The 25431-nt window shown below is 36.9% G+C and overlaps 1 protein-coding gene across 1 annotated transcript in view; it reads left to right on the top strand.

Moving 5' to 3' along the window:
- Positions 1–25431, top strand: part of tox (thymocyte selection-associated high mobility group box) — a 45829-nt gene that overhangs the window by 6187 nt on the left and 14211 nt on the right. Inside the window, exons 2-4 of the mRNA XM_026312582.1 lie at positions 10264–10329; positions 16127–16237; positions 19759–20046. Coding sequence (XP_026168367.1) covers positions 10264–10329; positions 16127–16237; positions 19759–20046 — 465 coding nt within the window. The remainder of the gene's footprint in view (positions 1–10263; positions 10330–16126; positions 16238–19758; positions 20047–25431) is intronic.

Here is a 25431-nt window from a genome sequence, read left to right as displayed (position 1 = left end):
TAGAAATGCGACCTATACACTGAAGCGAATTATATATGTTTTTTTTCTGTTCAACAAGGCTGTTTTTGCTTAAAGTGACTAATACTCTGGTGTGACTTAAAGTGTAGAAAATGCAGTATTTAAAAAGATATATAGTACATGTCCTGTTATCTTAAACTTATCTTATTTTATCTTGTCTAATTATCTATCAGACCACAGTCAGTCAATCTGTCTGTCCATGTTGGCAGTCAGTCCTGCTACAGAACATCTCGCCAGACTCCCCTTGGCTCCCCCCACCCCTGATGCTCATTGATGACTGGTTGACTTTCAGCACTGTTGCTTGTATGTAGATGTGGCTGAAGGCGTTTCAGTTGGTTGGATCATGGGGATGGAGCGATGAGGGACTCCTAGTTGGTGGAGGGATGCCAAATTGAACAGATGGGTGAAGATAGAGAATTGCCAGAAGAGACTAATTATGTGAAATTCGTTTCCAAAACAAACATATTGCAATCAAATTGCATACTACAATCATTGTTGCATTGTTCTGTGTATATGTGTGTAGATGGTACTAGTGATGATGGCTTCGATAAATTAACTTGTGATGGAAGAGATTGGATGAGTTCCTGAGCCATTATTCAGGAGTAGTTGCAGTCAATTTTTCGAGCACTCAGCTTTTGTTCACTCATCATATACTGATAATTGTTGTAGTGAAGTGTTAATTACTGTGGGTAGATTAAAATAAATTTGTCACATTTGAAATGTGTAAACATGTATCTGTTTTGACCCTTTTCCTTCTGCTACCACTAACTATTTTTGACTTCAAAGCAAAGTCACAAAGTTTTCTGTTAATCTGTGATATATCTGCTACTTTTGTTCAGTAGTTGCAGTGGGAACAGTCAGTCTTGAATTTTAACTGCTCCCATATCCCGTATAATTTTGTAGTCTTATATTAAGCCTTTCTTACTTTTTCACAAATAATTCAAATGATATTTTGATTTAGCACAGTTGTCATAAAAAAACTTTCATCCTGATGAATATATTTTTTTCACCAAATTTGAAAAAAATGGACGTTTAATACAGTACTGTTATATAAATGTTTGCAGTTGTTTTATTAAGCTGGTGCCACTAATTTTTTTTTTTGAAGAGGATGACACAATAATATGATGCTATTAAGAGTGCAAGTCAAGCCCTCAAACCTGTTTTGAGATTCATTGTTATTTTTTAAAATTATTATTTTTATTATTTTCTATTCCAACTCTAAAATGCACATTGGAAATGGAAACCCTGTCTCCACATGTTCCTGGCATTGGAATAGAGGGACCCAGCAATGTCTGTAACTTTCCCCAAACCATCCAAATTAAATTTAGACACACTTCTTGCTGTCTATCTGTGTGGAGGTAAGACAGGAGCCAGGGTCTCTCTAAAAGATTTTTTAAAATTTGTGAAAAGAGTATTCACTCCATTCACTTCAGTATAATCTTTAGACTCCAGATTCATTCAGGCTGAAGTGTTACAATTCTTGAGTCAGACAGGTTTTTTTCAATGTGGTCCTATAGATGATTTGTCAAGTCATAAAAATTTAAGCAATTTCAGTGTGGTTTGCAATGATTGGCTCATGATTGCTAACTTGTAACAGCTGAACATATTCATTCAGCTGTACATCATGACACTTCCTCACCATTACTCTGGCGATCATGGTATTTGGTCAGATGGTATGATTTATGTTGATTCTGTATACCAAATTTGCCAGTTGATTCAGAACAAAAAATTAAAAACTGGCAGTGAAATGGGGGAATTTCTTTTACCACAGATACAGCTGCAAATACACACAAACCTATGATTCCAACAGCTATTTCAAGATATGTAAAACCTCCCTTCAAACACACACACACACACACACACACACACACACACACACACACACACACACACACACACACACACACACACACACACACACACAGAGTCAGGTCTGACTATAGTTGTAAGGACACCCATAGACATAATCCATTCCCTATATCCTAACCCTAACCTTAACCTAAATATAGTTGTAATCATAATGCTAAAACCAAGTTCTAACCCTCAAACAACCATTTGAAGTTGTGAGGACCGGCCAGAATGAATGAAAAAAGAATGGTATAAGAGTAAAATGTGTCCACACAACCATAGAAAGTAAATAGTTAAGGAAAATAAGGAATATAGTTCCTTAATGTTTAATGAGTACAAACACAGCAAGAAGGTAATTTTTACCTTTGTTGATGTATAAAGATCCACACGTACTGAAATGGCAAGTGTGTATATCAGTTTTTTTCAGGAGTCCATTGAACAAAATGCCTCCAAGATTTTAGTCCAAAAGACACATTATCCTTGTGCCAAGCCAAGCCGACTTTATTTATAAAGCACTTTAACGAACAGGAATTGCTGATCAAAGTGCTTAACATTAGGATAATTAAAAACAAGATATAAAAATTAAAGAGTACATGAAACAATAAAATAATAAAAGCAATAGAACAATAAAGTAAAATAAAATAAAATCAACATCTCACACTAGGTTAAAAGCTAAAGTAAAAAGGTTGGTTTTAAGCCGAGATTTAAAAATGAACAGTGAAGAGGCTTGTCTAATCTGCAAAGGTAGTGAATTCCACAGTTTCGGGCCCACAGCAGCAAATGCCCTATCCCCTCTGAGCGTCCGCTGCAATGGAGCATGCAGGAGCTCAGTGAGGTAGGGCAGGTCAAGACCATTTAGAGATTTAAAAAACTAATGAAAGGATTTTAACATGAACTCTTATATCCATTTTCACACCCAGGTTTGTGATAATGGGTTTAGACAGTTGACAATTGGCATATATTGTAGCCAATGAAATAACGTTTCCAATGTTGTGACCCACTCTACTTTGCTAAGGGGAGGGGATTCTGACAGGACCGTTGCCCTGAAAACACTGGTGACGCACAGAGGGTGCAGCGTAGAGTAGACACTGGAGTCATATTTAATATTTCACAGCATGACGTCACTAATAGAAACGTCACACTACTATATATCTTGGATGACGTTTGTGACGATGACTCAGCAAAATAAGAAGATACTATATATCTAACAGTTACTGTACAGTGCTAATGACACTAGCATCAGATTGTGGCAGAGTAAGGCTATTCTGAAGAAGGATTGTCCTGGTCCAACTCACCTTCCAGGGCATGCGGTACAAGCAGACATGCATTTAAGCCGTTTGTAGTTCGGTAGTGGTAAAACATGTCTGACTAGCGAACTTTATTCAATCAAATATTAAAATTCAAGATAATAATCGATTATTATCTTTTCTGCATCGATTCAGAATCATTTTAAAGTAAATGACGATGTATCTTTTTCCCAGCCCTAAATCACATACACATACACATACAATACACATTTATAAGAATTATATGCAAAGTGGTACTTTGGGCACACAATTTAGACTTACAGTGTGGATGAATACAGTTTAGCCAGCAAAACTTGGTTTATATTGTTGTCATGGTGGCAAAGATTAGACAGATAAACAATTGCTGAGCTAAACTATCACGGCTGTGTGAACCTCCCTTTCTATTCTCTCTCTCTCTCTCTCTCTCACAACACACACAAAGTCACAATAAGACTTTGTCTCTCTCCATCTATCTCACTGTACCGTCTTGATATTTGATTTATGTCGCCTGATGCAGTTTGTCAGATGAAATTCATTTAATCCTGTCCACCCAAGGGGTTTCACATGCCACCCAAAACTATGAGTGATTAAAAAATGGACCCCAGCAATTTAACAGTAACACATTTACTCAAAGGTAGTGAAGGACGTTTCCATCTATAACATGGCTTCAGTTGAGGAGGCAGTCACACAGTGTGTTGGCATGGTTGTTGAACAATTTATATTAGAACTTTTATATTTTTAGAACTTTTAGAACAATATATTTATTAGTATTTTTAGCCTTCTGCCAATCATCTATATTTTGTTTTTTGTTTGTACTATATTTTGTTTTCACTCACTTTTATTCACCTCTTTACCTCTTCTTTCCTGTCTACTTTCCCCTCCTCTTTCTTTATCAACTATATATTTAATTTCTCCCACCCTTTCCCTTTTTCTCGATACACTGTATTTCTCTTTTCTTTGTCCTTGTCTGTCATCCTAATAGTCTGTCTTCCACTGTCTCCCCCCTTCCTCTGACCCTGACCCATTTAGCTGCCTGCTTGTTATTCAGACCTTTGCTTTACCCACACACATGCACACACACACACACACACACACACACACACACACACACACACACACACACACACACACACACAAATAATGAGAAGACTAGCAGAGATGAGAGAGAGCGACAGAGGCATGAAGTGGGGGAGAAAATAGAGGGTAATTTTTTTTAAACCTTGCAGTCCTTTCTAGTTTTTTAGTCCTCTTACTGTAAGATGTGTGTACTTTGATGTATACGGTCGGTATAAAAGTTGCACTTATGAATAACTTATTTTGAGAAGGCTGTTTTTCTGTTGAAGTCTTGACTGACCAGCTGCAATTAAGCTACTGGCGGCAACTGACATCTTTATCTGTCCTTCCCACCCACATATGATGTGTGATGTGATTTATAGTTGACGATGCACAAAATACAGTAAGACCTCAAAACTGCGCTTGATACATCCTATGTCGTCTTTGGGCTCAGGTTAGATGATAAACCTAGGCAACGTACTGTTTATTTAATGGTAAGGGCAGGTGGTATCACTGGCTGTGCTTCATGTGGCTCTGCTAGTGTGAAGGATATTGCAGTACATAAAGCAAGCAATCTGAATGTATGTATGTATCAGCTGATCAGTAAACAGTATCACATAGTAAGGCAAGTAGTCTGAGGATGTAATAACATTTCTCATTAATGAGGATGGTAAATGCAATCTAAAGTGAAATATCAAGCAGTGTGACATTAGAAACATGTTAAACTGCTCACTTGTAAGATATATGTAATCATGGCAACTAAACAGCTAAACAAATGTCAGATTCCTTCCTCTTGCCTTCACCAACCTAATGTTATACAAAAAGTATTCACAAAGATACGATAAAGAAAATTAACATGTTGGCCATTCTCCATTGTCACTGACGGGCTGGTTCATAACCAAACAAAGTAAGTGGGGTGGTTCTGGAAAGTTGAGATTGTAAATTGAGTTACACTAACAGCATAATGTCAGTATGTTTTTGGTGTACAGTAGGACCATAATAAACAGTAACTTTCATTATTGACTAATTTGCATATTACAATTATTAATTCCAATTATTAAAACATTAAAAAATAGTTACAGTTCCTATTAAAATCACCTTATGTCCAAGCTGGTGACATTAAATTTGTTTGTAGCTAATGTTCAGTAATATGATAATAGACTATTAATTATACAGCTTGAGTTTTTTGTAGTAGTTTAGTAGCTGGGTTATGCTATCCTATTTAAAAGGCTTTTTGAGGTTGTTATATTTTGCCTACAGTATATTGGCTCTTCCTCTCTTCTCTTGCTCTCTGTTTGGTTTGATAAACTTGGTTAGCACTCAGACTAAAAATGAAAATCAGACAGATGAGGCAGAAACAGAAATCTCACCCTCTGCACTATCACTTCAATTAATGTTATTTTTTCCCATGTGAAACTGTTCCATCTAAGGCATTAAAAATGAACTGTTAACTGAATAATCCAACAAACAGCATGTGTGTTAGGATACTATTTTGGCTTTCTGTTGACTCTGTAAGCCTACACCTAATTTGCATAATACCCAACAGCTGGCTAATGGATAGGGCAGTTACACCTGTGTGTCCACCTGTCTACCTGTGTCTCTGTGTGTATGTTTGTATTTGAATGTGTGGGTCTGTGTGTATGTACATGAGGCAGCACTTTACCTTTACCCACCTGTTCAAACATTCTTCTGTTTGTCAACTAAGATGATGATTATGTACCCATAATTCAATTATTTAAAAAAAAAAATATCATAGCTAAAATATGCTTATGTTTTCCTAGTGTGGAATGTAATGTCATGTTTTTTAAAGCAAGGGGCGGACCCAATTAATTGATAAAACAAATTGTTTTGTCAGTTAATTGCAGGCAAACACAGAGAGGTGTATGAGCTTGACAAGAGAGCCTATATTGCAGAGAGGGAAACACTGGGGAACCAACTACGCAGTACTTGACACAGAGTCCAGGGAAACCAGAGAGACAGAGAAAATAAACAGAGAATACTCTTGAGATGGAACACCAGGTAAATACACAACAAATAGCCAAAATAGCCTACTGAGCGAGCATAGGCAACAAAGACACATAGACAAAATCCAAAAATAGACTACAGCAAGGAAACAATAGTCCAGGATACAGAGTTAAATCAGACAAGGCATGTGACAAAAACCAACAAACCAGCAACTTACTTTACAGGTACATGTGTTTAAATACAAAAATACAGAACAGATTAACAAGAGACAGATGAAAACAATTAAAGACTAAAGAACAAAAGCAAGCAAGAAAGGGACACACCAAGAACAGGAAATGCTTCAAAATAAAAGACACAAAACAGGAAAAAGATTGTCATGTAGAGTTTAACCAGTAATAGTTATTTCAGCTGTTTTAAGGCTCCTGTTAGAGTGAAGCTACCAGTACCAGTATTTTTAATACATTTAATTTAAATACTAATATTGTTTTGTAAATTATTTTAATGATCTTAAATGTTAAATATTCATCAAGTAAAATACATTTGGTTCTTTGAGTCTTCCAGCCAAACTAAGCAATAAGCAACCTTACCCTCATTTACAATAAACATAATTTAAAAACAAAAAAAATTTAAAAATAAAAAAATGTCATTTTAGTTCCTCCATCAATCTCTAATCATGCCTAGAAACAAATTTCATGTTTTCCTGTGTTGTTTGTTTAAAGAAGAATTGTCACAAAAAACAAACATTCAGTCTCTTTCACTTCCTGCTACCATAAATGTCGGGTCAAAAAACAACATAGGAAAGGAGCTCGAGAGCAGTATGCAAAAGTAATGGGGTTTCAACTCTTGATGTGTGGAAAGATACCTTGAAGAGTTAAAAATGTGTTAGATTTATGTTTAATGTTTAAAACTGTTCTAAGACTGATAATACTTTAGAGTTAGGAACTTTTAAAGACAAACTGACCAAGTACAAATGTGTTTTTCAGTGTCAGGATAAGTCAGCAGCACTTTCTTTAATTGGAGGAATGATTTATTAAAAAACATTAATAATGACTAAAATGTAACAGAAGTAAAGTAAACATCATATAAGAAGTCAGTCAGTCACTGTTTTTGTGACATGGTTTTATGAGTAGTTGTCGAAAATGTAAATGACTTGAGAGAGAAATAAGGAATTAAAAATTCACAGAACATGCACCAAATATTGGCTAAAGAATCTGAGACAACAGTAGGGAATACAGCTCCTGACATTGGCTGGATGTCCTTCACTTTCATTGGCCACTAGAAGTGATGAACAGCCAGGAACTGTGGTCATTACACCCACTGAAGTCCGTATGATGTGACAGTCTCTGGGATGAAAAAGTGCCACTTATTGTGTGCTGCCTGGTGATCCAGAGCTTTATGGACCTCCTGCTCTACTGCCCACAAAGCAGGTTGCAGGGAGGATGTTCTCTGTGGACGTGGACTTGGCCTCTACCTTTGAGTGCTTCTTCAGCCTGGAATGGCAGGTACATCAGGCAGGGCCAGTTGAGCTGTATGGGCTTGTCAGCTTTAGGCTGGCTCATTGGTCGTCTTGAATAACATCAGTGCTGATGTTGTCACTTGAGCTGGGGTGCATAGATGAGGGGTCGTTTGGGATTCCTGGGGCCTCTCCTGGTATCGATCCTGAAATCATAGGGAGGGAAAAGCTGCAGCGTTCATTTCAAAGTGGAGGAGAAACGCAGAGTTGAAGGCTATGCAGGTCTTGGGGTCCCCAGAGTGTCATACAGTAGGATTGAAGTTGGGATGACCAGCTGCAGTGCCATAGGGTATGTCTCCACTTCAGATGGGGCCTGTTCTTTGGCCTGAGGAACTGCCTGTTGCCGGTGGTCCTCACATAGCTTTCCCAGTAGTTGGTAGAGGCCCATGAGAGACTCCCAGAGCATATTAAGTTGAGCCTCATGGCTGTGTGCTACATCCACTAAAGATCCCAGGCTATGCCAGATGGATCCATAACTGATTGTATTATATTGTTAGGTCCAGGAGTAATGGGGGTGCTCTGTCCACTCGCAGAGTGTGTTCTGTTGAAATCTGGCATGAGCTAAGGGCTGTTGTGCTGGTGAGGCAGCTGGAAAGGAGGGCTCTGATAGCCAGAGGGATTCTGGTAACTGAGGACATGTGCCAAACGGCCACTGAAGAGAGTCTGAGATTGCCATTGGGAAGAGAAGCTCCTGACATGGGCTAAAGACCTTCCTTCTATAAAGTCTGTAATCCTAATTCGGGAGTCCCGGAACAAGAGCAAGGTCCAAATACCAGGACATATCAAATGGATCTCACAGCAAATGGATCAGAATAATTCAGCCCGCATCTTGAAAGGCAGAGGAGTCCAAGCATACTTGCGCCAGTTCTCAGCCAGATAAGTGATCCAGTGACAGCCCTCCCTGGCCGGTCACTCGTGGAATCGCGTTGACCTCTGGCTGCTGTTGACATTTCAGATATGTAAGAATTGGTAAGTAGATGCAGAGACTTGTCCCTCTTGATTGATTTCCCACATTTCAGTGCTTGGTGAATGATATGCTGTCACTATTTCTACAAGAAATTGTGAGATACAGTGGATAAGGAGAAATAGCAAAACATTGTATCAATCACTGTGTGGAATATACAAAAAACATATTCCTTACAGGATAGTAGTTACTAATATGTGCAATCCAGAATATGAGACTTCCATACTTTTAAGATGTTCCTGCATATACCTTTCTTTCTGCAGGCAGTTCCTTTGACCTCATGGCTTGGATTTTGCTCTGATATGCATTGCCAGCTGTGAGGCCTTCTATAGAGAGGTGTGTGCCTTTCCAATTAATTTACCACAGGTGGACGCTAATCAAGGTGTAGAAATATCTCAGCAAAGATCAAAAGAAATGGGAGGCACCTGAGCTAATTATTCATATGTTGTTGCAAAGGGTCTGAATACTTATGCAAATGTGATATTTCAGTTTTTCCTTTTTAATAAATTAAGACATTCCTAAAATTCAGTTTTTTATTTGTAATTATGTGGTACCGAGTTTAGATTAATGAGAAAAAAAATTGCATGAATTGTTTTAAACAATTGTAGTATCAAGCTGCAACATAACAAAATTGAAAAAAAGTGAAAGGTTTTTGAATGCACTGTACGATATACACTGGTATGAATGAATGCATAATGTTATCTATAAATTATTTCATTTATATAATAAAAGGTATTTTTTTTTTTTTACCACTTTAAAGAGCCTTAGAGTATGTCTAAGCTTATATAGTAGAAGTGGGATAAGAGTAGGGCTGGGTGATGGAAAAAAATCTTATCACGATAATTTTTTTTCATATCATTAGATATCGATACCAAAGCACTATTTCAGTCAAGCTTAATGGTTTGTTTTTACTCCTAAGTGACATGTAAAGATAAATGGTTAATTTTGATTTAAATGTTATTTCCATTCTTCTAAAAATGTAACTTGGCAAACATAGTACATTATACAACTGTATTTCAATTAAACAAAATAGATATATATAATAAACTAAAATCTTTATTCTGAGCAGTCAAAAGCCCAAAGTGTTACAGGAGAATACTAAATTTGGTCAGCTCCAAATAAATAAATAAAACAAAATCTTATTTCTTATATATTGAATCTGCAGCTATAAAATATTAAAGCTTTCACGTTTTACACAAGAACAGAAACAAAATTATTTGGTCACTTCCAAATAAATAAATTAAGTCTGTTGTCGTGCAGCAATTGTCACTCTTGTTTTAAGAAGCCACCAGCACTTGCTTAGGTCGGGTCCTTTGTCACCTCTGCACAAGTGATCAGCAGATACTCACATCTGACATCCTCATTTAGCATCTAAGCTAGTTAGTATACAATAACCTCATCCAAACCTCTGAGTTGTGGCATGGACAAGAAAATATTATTTGTAAATGAAACAAAATTAATGTTTAAATTGTCAGTGTTCGATAGTGATGGCATATAGATGATGGAGTGGCTGCTCCCCAGCAATGTCTTACCTCTATCTCCACTTATCTCATTGCTGACTGTTCAGTGTTTCTTTGATTATTGACATTGTTGCTTTTACTTTTTGTTCCCTCCAGCTGGATGGGGACACCATGTTCTTGGGAATGGCAGAAACAAGCCTTGACCTACCCTCAACGAATCAGGTTAGTGTTTCTGTGTTCATTTGTGTGTGTTATATTGTGTGGTCTCTTATTTCCTTGTTTCCTATTACAGTGCGCTCTTTTCTTAATGGAACAATGACTTGTGAAAGCATTTCAGGAGTGACCTTGGATATTCTGTATCTTGCCAAAACACTATTTTTTTTTTTTTTGTCTAAAGATTTTTTTCTGACATTTTGCCTCTAAATTAACGGTGATGCAGGCAGAGAGACATGGAGCGAGTTGTGGCTATGTGCCATGTGCTGTAACCAAAAATGCAATATTTTTAATGTGGTTTAGGGATGCAACAATTATAGATTTGGTTGGTATAATTATAGTCTGAGGAATGATCATGGTTTCACGATTATCACTAATTATGCATTCATTAATTTCACATTACTAATGAATAAAATTATATAACCCTCAATAGGTTTTTAACTGTTTTTATTGCTGCCTTGTGAAACAAAAACACCACAGTAACCAAATAATATTGCACAAAATAGTAATAAAGACAAACAAAAGTCCATCTCGCTTTTAAATTAAACAAAAGTAGGGCTGCAATGATTACTCGAGTAAATCGAGGAACTTGATTACAAAAAATCCTCAAACAAATTCTTTGCCTCAGGTATTTGTTTAATTACTATCACTTACATTATCTGACCTGTTCCACACGAACCGTAATCACTGTTGCACAAGGCATTTCAGTATCAAACGTTGGCGCTATGGCAGACAGCGGTACCGTCCGTAGAAGGCAGAAAATGTCCAAAGATTGGGATCATTTCAAACTTAAAAAGATGACAAGACATTGCGATGTGTGTATTGTAAAGTAGAACTGGCGTAACACAGCAGCACTTCGTCAGTGCTTCAACATCTGAAACCATCCGGTTGGAAATGAGGTAGTGAACTAAATTAATCATTCATGTTAAACTGCAAGTAAACAATGCGCTAAATAAGCTAACTCCTAAAGCATCCATTTGTGAACCAGACCGATTACTCAAGTAATCGCTGAAATATTCAATAGAATACTCGACTCCAAAAATGATCAATAGGTGCAGCCCTAAACAAAAGAGACCTCTGCTCTGTAAACATCTGTCAGTTTTTCCCTATAATAACAGAAATAGATAGGCTGGGATGAGAATCAGCACCTCCAAGCCTGAGGCCATGGTTCTCAACCGGAAAAAGGTGGCCTGCCATCTTCAGGTCAGGGGAGAGATCCTGCATCAAGTGGAGGAGTTTAAGTATCTTAGGATCTTGTTCACGAGTGAGGGAAGGACGGAGCGTGAGATTGACAAACGGATCGGTGCATCGGCAGCAGCAATGCGGTCGATGTTTCGTTCTGTTGTGGTGAAGAAGGAGCTGCGCTGAAGGGCGACGCTCTTGATTTACTGGACAGTCTACGTTCCTACTCTCACCTATGGTCATGAGCTTTGGGTCATGACTAAAACGACAAGATATCGGATACAAGCGGCTGAAATGAGCATCCTTCACAGGGTGGCCGGGCACTCCCTTAGAGATAGGGTGAGGAGGTGAATTCCCTACAACCTCAATGTCTTATAAAGTAGTTTGGCATGTAATTTAATGTAATTTAGCTGTTGTGTACTACCTTTACACTGGTGTGCAAAGCTGGGTTGTAATGCTGCAGGTGCTGCATCAAATTTGATGTATTGGCTCGTTTAACAGCAACTTTTTTATGGTAAGTGTTGCAACCAGGTGATCCATCATCTTTAATGATGCCCTCATCATTGTTGGTGTTCCCAAAATGCTCCAACACTACTAGAAATAAAGTTGTAACAGCTCTGTTCCATGCAACAGAAACACTCTGTGTAGTGGAGCCTTTACAATTAATTAACCATGACGTGTTAAAGCATGGTTAATCTTGAAATCAGTTAATCCCTGCATCCCTAATGTCGTTGCAAGTATAAATGAAGAAACATGTCAAGTGTTCTTTCTTTTGTGATTGTACTATCACAAACTTTATTAAGTATGGGAATTGGGAACGTTATTCAAAGCATTGGTATTTGGGAATGCTCTGCTGAAAAAGTATCAGTGTTTTGGTTTACTATGTAATGCATTAATCTTATTATTTTACAACAGAATTTTCATTGATGATTACTTTAAGATAATTTGATCATGCCCCACTGTGTCTTTGAGCTCACCTCTAGCTATTTCAGTCTTCAGTTATTTCCAGTTAAATCAAACAAACTTTTCCTGTCATCCTGTTCCACTAATCAATATCACTTAACTGCACTCGGCTCAAGGCACATAAAGTATTTTTTCTTTTCTTACACAAATAGAGAACTACTTTAGTGCTGTGGAGGATCATTCAGCACTATGTGACTGAGTCACAGGAGTTATTATTAAATGCAATTCATATGTAAAAAGTAGGTTATTTACTTAGGATGTGTGCATAGAATTAGTTAATTCAACAACCTAAATGGAATCTATTCACTATTATTGAGTTCTTAAATGGCTTTAATCAAGAATCAAACTATATAAACCTTAAGTACTCTTTAAAACAAGTAAATTGTCTTTTTGTTATTTGATCTTGATTTGATAAACTATCATTTATTACAACAGTTTGGCGTCCATTTATTTAGTGAATTATTATGTTCTGCGCACTAGTCCTGTGCTGTGCATAGGTTGTGGTGTCCGACTGGCCCAACTGTTGTACTGACTGCAAAAGCCACCACTGCTTTTGTTCTTTTTCTTGAATATAAACTGCAACAGAGTGACAAGAAATGTCAATAATCTTTCCCTGATTAGGTTATGTGTTATGTTATGTGCCTTCATTTAAATATTAAAAATGTACAGTAACAAAGATGATGGCTTATTGACAGCAGATATTAAGAGTGGAGATTTATATTTAATTAAGATACTTGATGAACTTTTGCTGAACATCACTGACACGGACGGATGGTAGATCGTGATACTGCAGATTACGTGATACTGAATAGAAAATGTGTGGTAACACACTGTTCATAGGAGATGGATGGGAAATTTTCTCACTACATGTAGTGTATGTACAGCTGACCTTTATATCTCGCAGTGTGATGACCATGTACCAGAAATCAGCTGTTATTCGATTACTAAGGAACAGCACTAGTGTAGCAACACTATGCCACAAATGCTGTTTAAGGCTGAGGATGTGTCTGCCTTCTATAGGTAGTTTCCAGAGGCCCACTGAAGCCTCAAAGATGTGAGTTTGTGTGTGTAGTGCAGAATTACCTCAACACCAAGAAAAGCTCATATTAATAAGAAACACCACTAGATATACATTATTCATAGGTTACAATATAGAGAATATTGTGTGGTATAAGAATCTGTGATTTGATGTTTTATTCATAGTGTTGTGCCATAAGAAGATGGGGAGTTGTGTGAGGAATAAGAATTTATTGCTGTATTACTAGAGTACAGTTGCTTGCATAAAGTCAGAGGTTGTTGTAATGATTCTGACCAGTTTTTGTCCAGTCTGACCCTTGTCCTGGAGTAGGTAGATTGTAGACAGGAAGGGATGGGAAATCCTACTTTATAAGGTATTTCAGTAATTTTATTCAAAAAGTGAAACTCATATATTCATTACTCACAGACTGATATATATCAAGTGTTTATTTCTTTTAATTTTGATTATTTTAACTTACAGCTAATGAAAACCCAAAATTCAGTAGCTCAGAAAATTAGATATTGTGTTATAAATATAGTGAAAAAGTTCAATATTGGAGACTCGGGGTTCCACACTCTAATTAGCTAATTAACTCAAAACACCTACAAAGGTTTCCTGAGCCTTTAAATGGTCTCTCTGTGGTTCAGTAGGCCACACAATCATGGGAAGACAGCTGACTTGACAGTTGACCAGAAGATGAGCACTGACACCCTGCACAAGGAGGGTAAGACACAAAAGGTCATTGCTAAAGAAGCTGGCTGTTCAGAGTGCTGTATCTAAGCACATTAATGGAAAGATGAATGGAAGGAAAAAATGTGGTAGAAAAAGGTGCACAAGCAACAGGGATAACTGCAACCTTGAGAGGATTGTGAAACTAAACCTATTCAACAATTTGGGAGAGATTCACAAGGAGTGGACTGCAGCTGGAGTCAGTGCTTCAAGAACCACCACACAGACGTATCCAGGACCTGGACTACAAGTATCGCATTCCTTCAAGCAACTCTTGAACCAGAGACATTATCAGAGGCGCCTTACCTGGGCTAAGTACAAAAAAGACTGGACTTGCTCAGTGGTCTGAGGTCCTCTTTTCAAGTAAAGTAAATTTCTCATTTAATTTGGAAATCAAGGTCCCACAGTCTGAAGGAAGAGAGGAGAGGCTCATAATCCAAGTTGCTTGAGGTCCATTGTAAAGTTTACACAGTCTGTGGTGGTTTGGGGAGCCATGTCATCTGCTGGTGTTGGTCCACTGTGTTTTATCAGGTCCAAGGTCAGTGCAGCTGTCTACCAGGAAGTTTTAGAGCACTTCATGCTTCCCTCTAATGACCAGCTTTATGGAGATGCTGATTTCATTTTCCAGCAGGACTCGCCACCTGCCCACACTGCTAAAAGTATCAATACCTGGTTTAAGGACCATGGTATCCCTGTGATTGATTGGTCAGCAAACTCACCTTACCTAAACCCCATAGAGAATCTATGGGGTCTTGTGAAGAGGAAGATGCAAGACACCAGACCCAAGTACACAGAAGAACTGAAGGCCACTATCGGAGCAACCTGGGCTTCCATAACCCCTCAGCAGCGCCACAGACTGATTCCACACCTCATTGCTGCAGTAATTAGTTCAAAAGCAGCCCGACCAAGTATTGAGTGCTGTACATGTTCATACTTTTCAGTAGCCCAACATTTCTGTGTTTATTGGTTTTAAGTAATATTCTAATTTTCTGAGATACTGAATTTTAGGTTTTCATTAGCTTTAAGTTATAATCATTCAATCATCAAAAATTAAATTAAATCTATATATGAGTTTAATTTTTTTGAATTGAATTACTAAAATAAATCAGTTTTTTGATAATATTCTAATTTATTGTGGTGCTCCTGTACGCAGGTTTGTTGGAACAATACCTATATCATATGTTGTTCGTGTAGGTTTGTAGTTTAGAAGCCTAAAAACATGCTTACACATTCAGCACCATTAAACTGTTTACATTTTAAGTCCACTTTAATCTACCAAGGCAAATCATATTTCCTTTGTGAAGAAACAGTGCGCATATAATGTACTGTAAGATACTGTTTTACACACACTACGACAAAGGTGCAGACAGAAAGTTTGCGTTTTTAAAACCAAGGACTTGCTGACAAAAGTGAAGACTTTCATTACCAAATATTACTTTTGCTACAAGAGTACTTGAGTTTCTTTGGGGATTAATAAAGATTATCTTATCTTATTTCATCCTATTGTATTTTATCTTATCTTTAGTGTAATCTTATTGCCTCAATTTTCATACACTTTGATTTCATGTTAATTTATCTATTATTAAGTCAAGGGCTAACATGCATTCAGAAGGGTTAATAAGTAGAGGATATTCAGGAGAGTAGTGAAACCAGTATGCTGTACAGTGGTGTTGATTGGACAACTGGGGAGGTTTGGCACTCATATGTACTTCCCTAACATTGCAATGTATTAATGGTATGTTAGGTGAGTGTAAATGTGCTTATGTTAGGCTAGAGAATGGTTTTGTCGTGGGTGATCAGGTGCTTGTTGTTTTGTCCTTGCTCCTCATTCAGACCATTTTATTTGACCTCTGCCTTTTTCCTGACCCGTGGACCCACTGGGGCCTTTGTTTGTCTTTGTGACTCTTTCCACAGTTTCGTGTTCCGCAGCCTTCTCACCTTATCAGCAAGGGGATGCCACCAAACCCAACCTCGCAGCACTGGAAAAGGGACACACACATGGCTAACACGAATCGTCTACCTTGGGTAAATGCACATACACATCCAACCCTGCAGCACTGCACTGCAGCTTGTCAAGGTGATTTTAAAACAGTGAATCATAGTTCATGTTCACAAATAATTGAAACATGATAGCAAATTCTGAAAGCCAGACCAGAGAAACGAGCTCTAGTTCTGTGCAATACAGTCAGACAGTCAGATCTCCTTCTGCTTGTTCTTGTGTGGTACACCTCCTCTGCATCAGTTTTGTGTTATCAGAGACTGCCCAAAGTTAACTTTTTTTTTTTTTTTTTGCATGGTAGTCTAAATTTTTATAGCTTCCTCAAACACTGGCAGTGGTGCTGCTGCTGGACACTGACACACACTCTTCAGGCATTTATTATAAACAGCACACATTACATAGCAGATTTTTATTTTTTGGTTACCATGAAGGTAATTTAAAGAATACTGTTGCTGTTTTTAGATACCCTGGGATACTGTAATTCTGTAACACTGCCCAACTCTGCGTCACATTTCAGATATCTGCTTCAACAGAGACATTTCATTGCCATTTTCCCAGTAGAACAGATGTTGATGATCACATTTGTGTCCAACAAACATATATACATTTTTCAATTGAATGTAAGAAATGTGCATGCAATTTGAACACAGCATGGAAAGACTCCCTAGAAAGACTTAATCCTGACTACATTAGTGTTTCTAGAAGGTCCCAGTGCACCAGGAATAGGCTATTGTATGGACATGAATGGCACAGCAGAGAGAGAGGGAGCGAGTAAGTTATGCAGAACTTGAAATGATAGAGTAGACAAGGAAAGGAGAGAGAGAAAGGCAGACAGACAACAGACAGGCAATGTAATTTATGCAGAGCTCTGAGCTCTGAAATGGATGGTGGAAAACACAGTGTAATGAGTATGATGGTTGGCATTCATGATACAATGTCTGGTTCCAAAACCCATGTACTAAGAGAAAATAATCAAACATATGAAAATTTACTTTTTGTGACCTCTACGTTCTTTTTTATTATTATTATTTTTGGGCAGGCATTTTGGCCTTTATTTCTCATAGGACAGTAGAGAGAGACAGGAAATGTGGGAAGGAGAGCAAGGGGAGACATACAATGCAAAATGGCTGGTCCAGGAGTTGAACCAGCTTCATCATGCTCATGGTCAGGCAGGCTAACCACTATACGACATGCAGCTTCCGTAACTGAACAAATGAGTAACAGTAATGAAAAATGAACAGCTCCATTTACACTTGACTTTTTGTGATATATCATAAAGTAATGACATAAGCCTTTCTTGATTTTAAGTTCCTTTAGTAAGATAGCATTTTCCATATCTAAAATTAATGAGACCAAGCTAATTTGTGCAACCAGATTTTTACTTTACTTGAATTTCACAAATTAAACTTATGGAATAGCATAAAATAAATACAATTTTGGAAAACTAGTATTTGTAGAGTCAGAGATTCCAGTCCAACCATATACAATCACTTACCAGCTTCAGGCAGTTCATAACTGTGGTGCTTTACCTGCCACAGTGGGACCACTAGCCCTCAATAGTCAAAACAGAGGTACACAAGGGCAGCAACAGTTGGCTGACAACTCCTCTCCTTATGTAGCTTATGTGGGCACTTTTAAGAAGGTGATGTGTCTTGTGACGGTAAAGTTAACGAAAAAAGTAATGACACATGTAACAACAGTACAAGTAATGCCAGGGATAGCACCTAATGCTACTTTTAAGGAAAAACTTTGCTTGTGACAAATGATGTTTACTTTATGATATCCACCCCTATGGCATTATAGAAAATACCAAAATTTGATCATTTCAGACTGGAATAATTTGCAGAAAATTTTTACTAATATATAATTTTTTGTTTTGTGTGGTGAAGATGTGTATTGTAATTTCTGAAATGGAGAGATTGACACACCTACTGGATTGTGTGTATTCATTCGAATAAGCAAATTGTCATCCACTGCAACACTTTTTCTTAGTGGTGTGTTTTCATAGTTGGAGCATCAAAAGAAAACATTAAGATACATTAGGGCTTTAGATACAAAATCACTACTTATTAGTAGGCGAAATTCATAGTTACCTTTGGTTCATTCTTGTGATTTTTTTGAGAGTGATTAAAATATCAAGTATCACCACATTTATCTTTTAAATTAAGAGAATGTTGCACTTGCTCCCTGTGATGGACTGTGACCCCTGCTTTTCACCCAAAGAGAGCTGTGATAGGCTCCAGCAGATCTCTGTGACCCTAAATAGGAATAAGCTGGTCTAGATGATGGATGGATGGATGCACTTGTTCCCAAAAAAATTCTTCATTCTTCATATCAGGTGTTTCTAAATGAACATTTATGTGAATAAAATGTAATACCTGTTAATTAGGAAAAGTTTAAGGTAATTTGTAAGACATTTTGCTTTTGTGTATAGTAGAGAGGTGAATAGAAATTAGCATTTTGTCTCCTATTGCGTATTTTTTGTGTCCCACATATTATTTTAAAATGGTCAGACAATAAACTCAAAATGTGGCTTACCACAGTGGCTGGTAAATTAAATAGTAAGTATATACCGTATATGAATCGCAACTCAGCTCTGAACTTAAACCTGACATTACATGTGTTTGAGATAGAGCAGAAAAGAGTGAGAAGGGGACAGATGATGAAAGAGTCAGAGAGAAGAAATAGAAGTTGAGAATGAGATTAGAAGAGCAAGTGAGCAGACGAGGGGTGGAAGAAGGATAGTGAGAGATGAAGAGCAAAAGAGTGAGAGGGAGAGACTGGTGTGGCTAGCCAAGCAGAAAAGGCTGTCAGTCTCTATAAAAGATCTCCTCTGTCAGATTAGTATGAGAGGGCTTCTCTGAAATGGCCTCTCTCTTGCTTTTCACCCTTGTCTCCCACTCTTCTCTTGCATGATTCTCTTACTCTATTTCCCTCCTTATGTCTTCTTGTTATTTTTCTTTGCTCTCAGAATAATTCATTTTCATGTACAGGAAGGCTATTGTTTTTTTTTTTTTTTTTATTGCATATCAGATTAGCATTGATGTATTTTTGCACATAAGGATCTGCCTGTGTATATTCTCTCAGGGAAAGGGGACAAGTATGTATAAATTACTGTGGTGTTCTGCTTCTGAATGAGTAAGTATTTGTTAACAGGGCCTTCTTTCAAGGCTGGGAATATCATTAGTGATAATTAGTCTGTGATAGGCTCAGACTGAGGAAGAATAATACATGACAAAACACAGAATAGTTCAGACTGAAATCAGTGTTTTGAGGTAATATTGATGAGCAGTTTTTTCATCTCGTCCATCTATTATCTCTGACAGTAATGTTTCATGACTCTTTGGTCTCTTATAGTCCTCTATGTAATACTTATTGATTTTCTTCAAGGTATCACACTGCTGAAGGTAAAACTGCAAAAAGGGAAGGTATTAGTTCAACATCAGTAAGGACAACAATGTTGTGAACAAGATTAGAAATGCAGCTTTTTAGATCTCAAAAATATAGTTTTTTACAGGTTTCTTTGTGTTTGTCTGTCTTGTTTTAGTCATACTCAGTGGGTGGTTTGGGAGATGAGGACTTCAACATACCACCCATTACTCCACCGATCCTGCCAGATCACATGCTGCCCAACCATCTCCCCCACGATTCCCCCTGTGGACCATACCACCTAGACGCCCCTCCCAACTCTGCTCCACACCACCCCTACCAGATGCACGGCATGGGTTTGCCTCTGCATGGCATGCCTGCTAGCCAAGATAGAGCTGCTATGTTGAACCAAGATGGTGGCACATTCATCCCTGATGGTGGCCCAATGACAAATACACTGTCTGTGGTAAGTAGTCATTAATAAATCACACATATTAATGGCAGTTTAGCTTTAGTGATTAGTGACCGCTAAAAGAAAATGAGATGGTATGCAATTAAATTCAGAACCACCAGAATAGTGAGGACAGGGTTACAGTAGTTTGGAGGAGCTGCATACTTACACAAGTGTTTTCAGCAGTACCTGTTGACTGTATGCTTCAGACTAAAATATATGTGCTATGCATATAAAAATACCCATGCTTAAAGAACCCCATGTTTTGACATATAAAAATGCTCTGAATTCAATATGGGTGATTTTTTTTTTTTTTTTTTTTCGTAAATTTATATCACTTTATTGTGTGTTACTTTAACAAGACCTTTTGACACCTGGATAGCTCTGTAGTAATGAATGTTAAAATATATCCCAACACAGAAACAGGAGTTTGACCCAGGAAACAGTCTAACAATTTAATGCAGTGTGGTCCTCAATACACTTATTTAACTTAACAGTGCTATACAAACCAAAGTAGATCTCTATAGCCCAGCTGACCTGATTCTGTTTGCTACTAGTGCTGCTCTGACAGAGCATCAAGCAGTATTCAGACTGACCGGTGAGTCATCTTTATGTCACTATTCTTTAAAGTTAAGATTGCTTGATATTTTACTGAGCAGGAACAATGGGAAAGGGAAACAGTGGAACTGTAAGTTCATATGGATGGTATCATTCCAGTTGATTTGTATTTGTAGATTAACAGAATAATGTGTAAATACAGGTCAGGAGATGTGGAGTTACTTCAAACACTTCCATTTTTTGCGATTGAAGGGTTGTTTTGGGGAGTTGTTTGTTATACACTTCAATTATTTGTCAATTTTGTTTGTTGTACAGATTGTAAAAACCTTGAAAAACCTGCAAATTTAGGACTTGTTATATTGGACTATCTAAACTAACTGAAACTATATATATATATATATATATATATATATATATATATATATATATCAATCTCATATCTTTCCACTGAACTCTGATTCTCTCTCTGTCCCATGAAAGCTCCCCCTGCAGTGTTTACAGTCTTTCTCTTAGCGTCAGCCTGAACAGTACATTTGTTAAAAGTCCCACACAGCACAAGTGGGTGATGAATTGATCGTCATTTTGTGGATGAGGCATTGCAAAAACGAGCAGTTCTAGAATTAGAAACTGAGATGGAGCAGAGTTTCAGAGCATTAACAGATGTAAAGTCTTCACGAATGCTATCTCAAAATTTAAAAACTCGATAAACGGAGTTTATGTGTGTTTACCCTCCACTACAGTCTTGAATGGAGACCAACCAGTGTTGCCTTATCGAAAGAGTAGAAAGTGTATGTTGTAGTGTCAACATGTCATTGTGAATATTAATGAACCATGTCAAATTTCAGCTGTAGCACTCTTATAATCCATATAGAGGACACTGTTTATATTATTCTGCAGCACCATGGTCAAATACCCAAGTGACAAAAAAAAGGAAGTGGAGCGGTACTAATGAATGAATAATAAAATAAAAAGTTGTTGTGCTGTTAACCCTTTTCTAGTTCCAAAGTGCTACCTGAGTGTTAAGGCATACTTGGTTTAACTATTGTTGTTCCGACACACTGTTTATATTATTACAAGGTAAGAGTGGATTAAGACGTTTCTGTAAAGGTTTTTGTACTTTTATCACAATAACAGTTTTTCACTACTAAAATTTTTGATGCTGAGGTGACCTTTAAATGACTGTGAGGAAACTCAATCTCAAATGCCTTAAATTGTGCATTAGATGAAAAAAATATTTTGAGATGGATAACCAATTTGTATTTTGCTCAAACATACCGGTACATTGATTTTACAAATGGGAAGAAACTCTAGCATTTTACTGAGTCACAAGATTTGCACTTACAGCCAGTGGGTATATTTTAACCACGTTATCTGGTATTTATTTAGTTTAACTGGGAAATAGATTATTGCCTACAGTAAGTCTCCATTTCACAGTAAATTGTAGATGTAACTAGGTGTGTCATACAGTAAATAAATGAAAGCTAGATTTGAGACTTACAGTTAATTCATCTATAATTGAAACTGATGTGTATTAAACATGTCTCGCGTTTTATTAAGAATGAAACTGTCTTTCCTCCCACTCCCCCAAATCTGCGTTTCTGTCTGTCTTCATCCCATATTAAATTTACCTCATAACCTGTCATAACCTCATGTTAATCTCAGCCCTGACTGTGGCCGAATTAAAATGATTACTCAACAGATTGTTTTTAATTATTTTTTAAAAAAAATGTTTCTTTAATTGTGACTGTCCTATCTGTTAGCTGTGTAACAATGGACATAAAATTTTTTAGTGTCCTGAAGGAAAAATCGTATTTTCCGTCTATGCCTTTCTCAGTTATACTTTTTCTCTCTCCCTGCTGCTTGCTTTTATACTCTCATACTAACATACATTCACTTCCAGTCCATGAATTATGGTTGCCTAGCAACCATGCCTGGCTCAGCCTTAACAGGATGGGTAGGGGGCTATAAAGATTCAAATCACTGTGTGCACGTGCGTGCATGTGTGTGTGTGTGCGTGTGCGTGTTTATCTTTTCTTTCTGGAGAAAGCAACTACTCTTTCAGTTAATACTGAGGTCCTTTTGTTTTTTAGCTGCCCTCTGATTAAAGTTGGCTGTCTAAAATGATTAATTTTGTTTCTGACAGGATTCAAACTTACAGTCCTTGACATGTATGTAACGGCATCAACAGCATTAATATACTACAGTAATATTAGGTAATATAACAATATTTACTAGGCCATTTATTAGGCCATGTTAGCAATATTGCAAATCAATGAGCAGTGCTGTTTTATGAAAATTTTTTTTTAAAAATGTCAATATGATAACAGTGATGGTAAACGTTTAGTTTCATGGATTTCCACAAAACATTTCATCTTAAATTTTGAATTTCATTTAGAAATTGTAAATTGTATGGTGAAATATTGACATAATATTCATTCCACACAACAGAATATTATAACTACATAACCAACCCTTGCATTACATACAGTTACAAACATGAGTTTTAAAGTTGAATCAAATCTGTCAGAGTAGTCAACTGCAATAAAACTACTCTGCAGTATTGTATAACTTGCATGTTCTTTTCTGTATTTAAAGTTAAAGATTCATAATTTGGTTAGCATTATAGTGCAAATAAAATAATTGCAGGTTTTGATTTTCCAGACTGCATGCAGAAATGTTATTTTACTTCATGTTGAAATCTCACCATTAACCACCTCTGTGAATGTGAACCTAGTAGGCTTAAGCTGACATTATTCTTTCCCCTCTTGTGACATGAGTCAGTCATTACTCAGCGATCAGGGGTTCCCCCTCTATTATTCTATTATCTGATGTCATTTCTTCTATACCACAGATGGAAAATCACATTAATATTTATTCCATAGTTAGTTTCTTGTTCCTAACGTGTTTGATTTGTGGTGAGTTTATGTCCCCTACATGATATGTAACCTTATGACCTCTTGTCTCTGTTAACACCTCCAGTGACATTACCATTTAAAAAAAAAAAAAAAGAAAGAAAATTAGGCTGAGAAACACCTCTTCTTTAAATTTCTTCCTGTATTTTCTTTTAAATTTGTTAAACTTTTTTTTTTCATATTCAAATTTTCAAACTGTTGTCTTGAGCTATGCAGTTTAATCCTTTAATACAGTCAAAATAATAATATACAATGTATATGTCATAACTTTTAGTCATTAATTTGACAAACATATTTTCAAATGTGTAAGTTTTTAAGTGAAAGTTTTAGATGTATTCATTTTTTTTAACAGTGCACTGTCAATAGGTCAGCCTGGTCCTCAGGTCTTTAAACAGCTCCATTTTATCGTACGTGAGGTGAGCGTTCTGGAGGACGATCATAGTATATTATTTTGACTGTTTTGTTCCATCCCAAGCAATGCCAAACCAGATATTATTTTTTTCAGCATTTTGCATACACAGCACATTTGTCAATCTGAAACCTCTTTCCATGTTAGAGAAATGTCACTCTGCGTTCCATCTAAATACCGCAGCAGTGTTCAGAGCTTGCTGCCGGTAATCAAGTTCAGGTAATGTGTTCCCAAGAGGGGCATAGCCTGCCAGACCACATCCTTTATGTTTCTGTGCTTACTAAGAGGAAATTGTAAATACTTGCCATCAACTGAGTCTCATCTTCATATTTGATAGGTGTCGAAGTTACTGTGCTGAGGGTGTTACCAATGATAACTTTTGTTTTCTTGCGAAATGGACAGAATATCAGCTATGAGTGACTCACTCTGAGACTCATAACATTTTGGCAATGCTGTGTAATGCTGAACACTACACAATGATTAATAGACAGGGCTAATCACATCAAAATATGCAATCAAATAACATGATTCCAACTGCTCAAAACTCAAGAGTATATGATTTTTTGCTTCTTGCTTTGTGGCGCAGAAACTACAGTTTTATTAACATGCCTTTTGATGTAAAATTAAAATATTAACATTATTGACAAAACTAACGTAAAACCAGCAAACTGATAAATCGAGGGTCTGGATGCACAAGAGAACGAACCAGTGTTTTTATTTTTTCATTTTCAATTGACACCATGATGACTCCTTCAGACAAATTTATGTAGCAACTTCTCTGCAGTGCAGTGCATCTCTACTGATGTATTTACACATGAGGGGCAATTGATATTTTAAAGACTTCTGATCCTGTCTTCTCTTTGACCTGTATTGCCTGTTCCCATAGTTACAATCAGATTTCATTACTAGTGAATCGTGGACTGCTTCATACTGTGCTAACCCTGTCAGGCAAAGGCAGGTTGAGTCAGTGCCTAGCTAGGTCTGTTACATGTACATGTTATGTTTCCACACAACTTCTGTTCAGTCCAGTATGTTTTCTGAGATTTGAATCAGACACAGAATTCATTCAGGCATTTATTTGTAGTCATCAATCGGTAGCTGTTATTTATTTTTTTATTTAGCTCTGTTTTGGTCTCTAGCAAGACCTAAAAGGTCTTTTCCTGATTTTGGCTGCCTGTTGTTTGGTACTGGGCAGGTATTGAGCTTTTATTCTAATATTAGGTGATGGATGAAAGCACTCACTGAACAAAAACATTAAGGTTGAGATCTACAAAAAACAAAAAGAACTGAAAGAACATTCAACTTCTTTCACATTATATGTGGTCATTTCGCCATTGTTAATATAAAATATTGATTATTGACAGACAACAGAGCAACCTTTCTAGCAACTTTTCATTTTTTGGAACATTTTGGCTAACAGAGTGAAATAAAAGGTACAAGAAATATAATATATGAATAAGATGAATTTTCCTATATCTTACTAGATCATGATTTGACAGCTGATTTAGTAGTTTTTAGTTT

The sequence above is a fragment of the Mastacembelus armatus genome, chromosome 17 (assembly GCF_900324485.2).
Source record: "Mastacembelus armatus chromosome 17, fMasArm1.2, whole genome shotgun sequence".
NCBI lineage: Eukaryota > Metazoa > Chordata > Actinopteri > Synbranchiformes > Mastacembelidae > Mastacembelus > Mastacembelus armatus.
The sequence above is the reverse complement of the archived record's forward strand: the minus strand, read 5'-3'. Positions and strand labels throughout refer to the sequence as shown.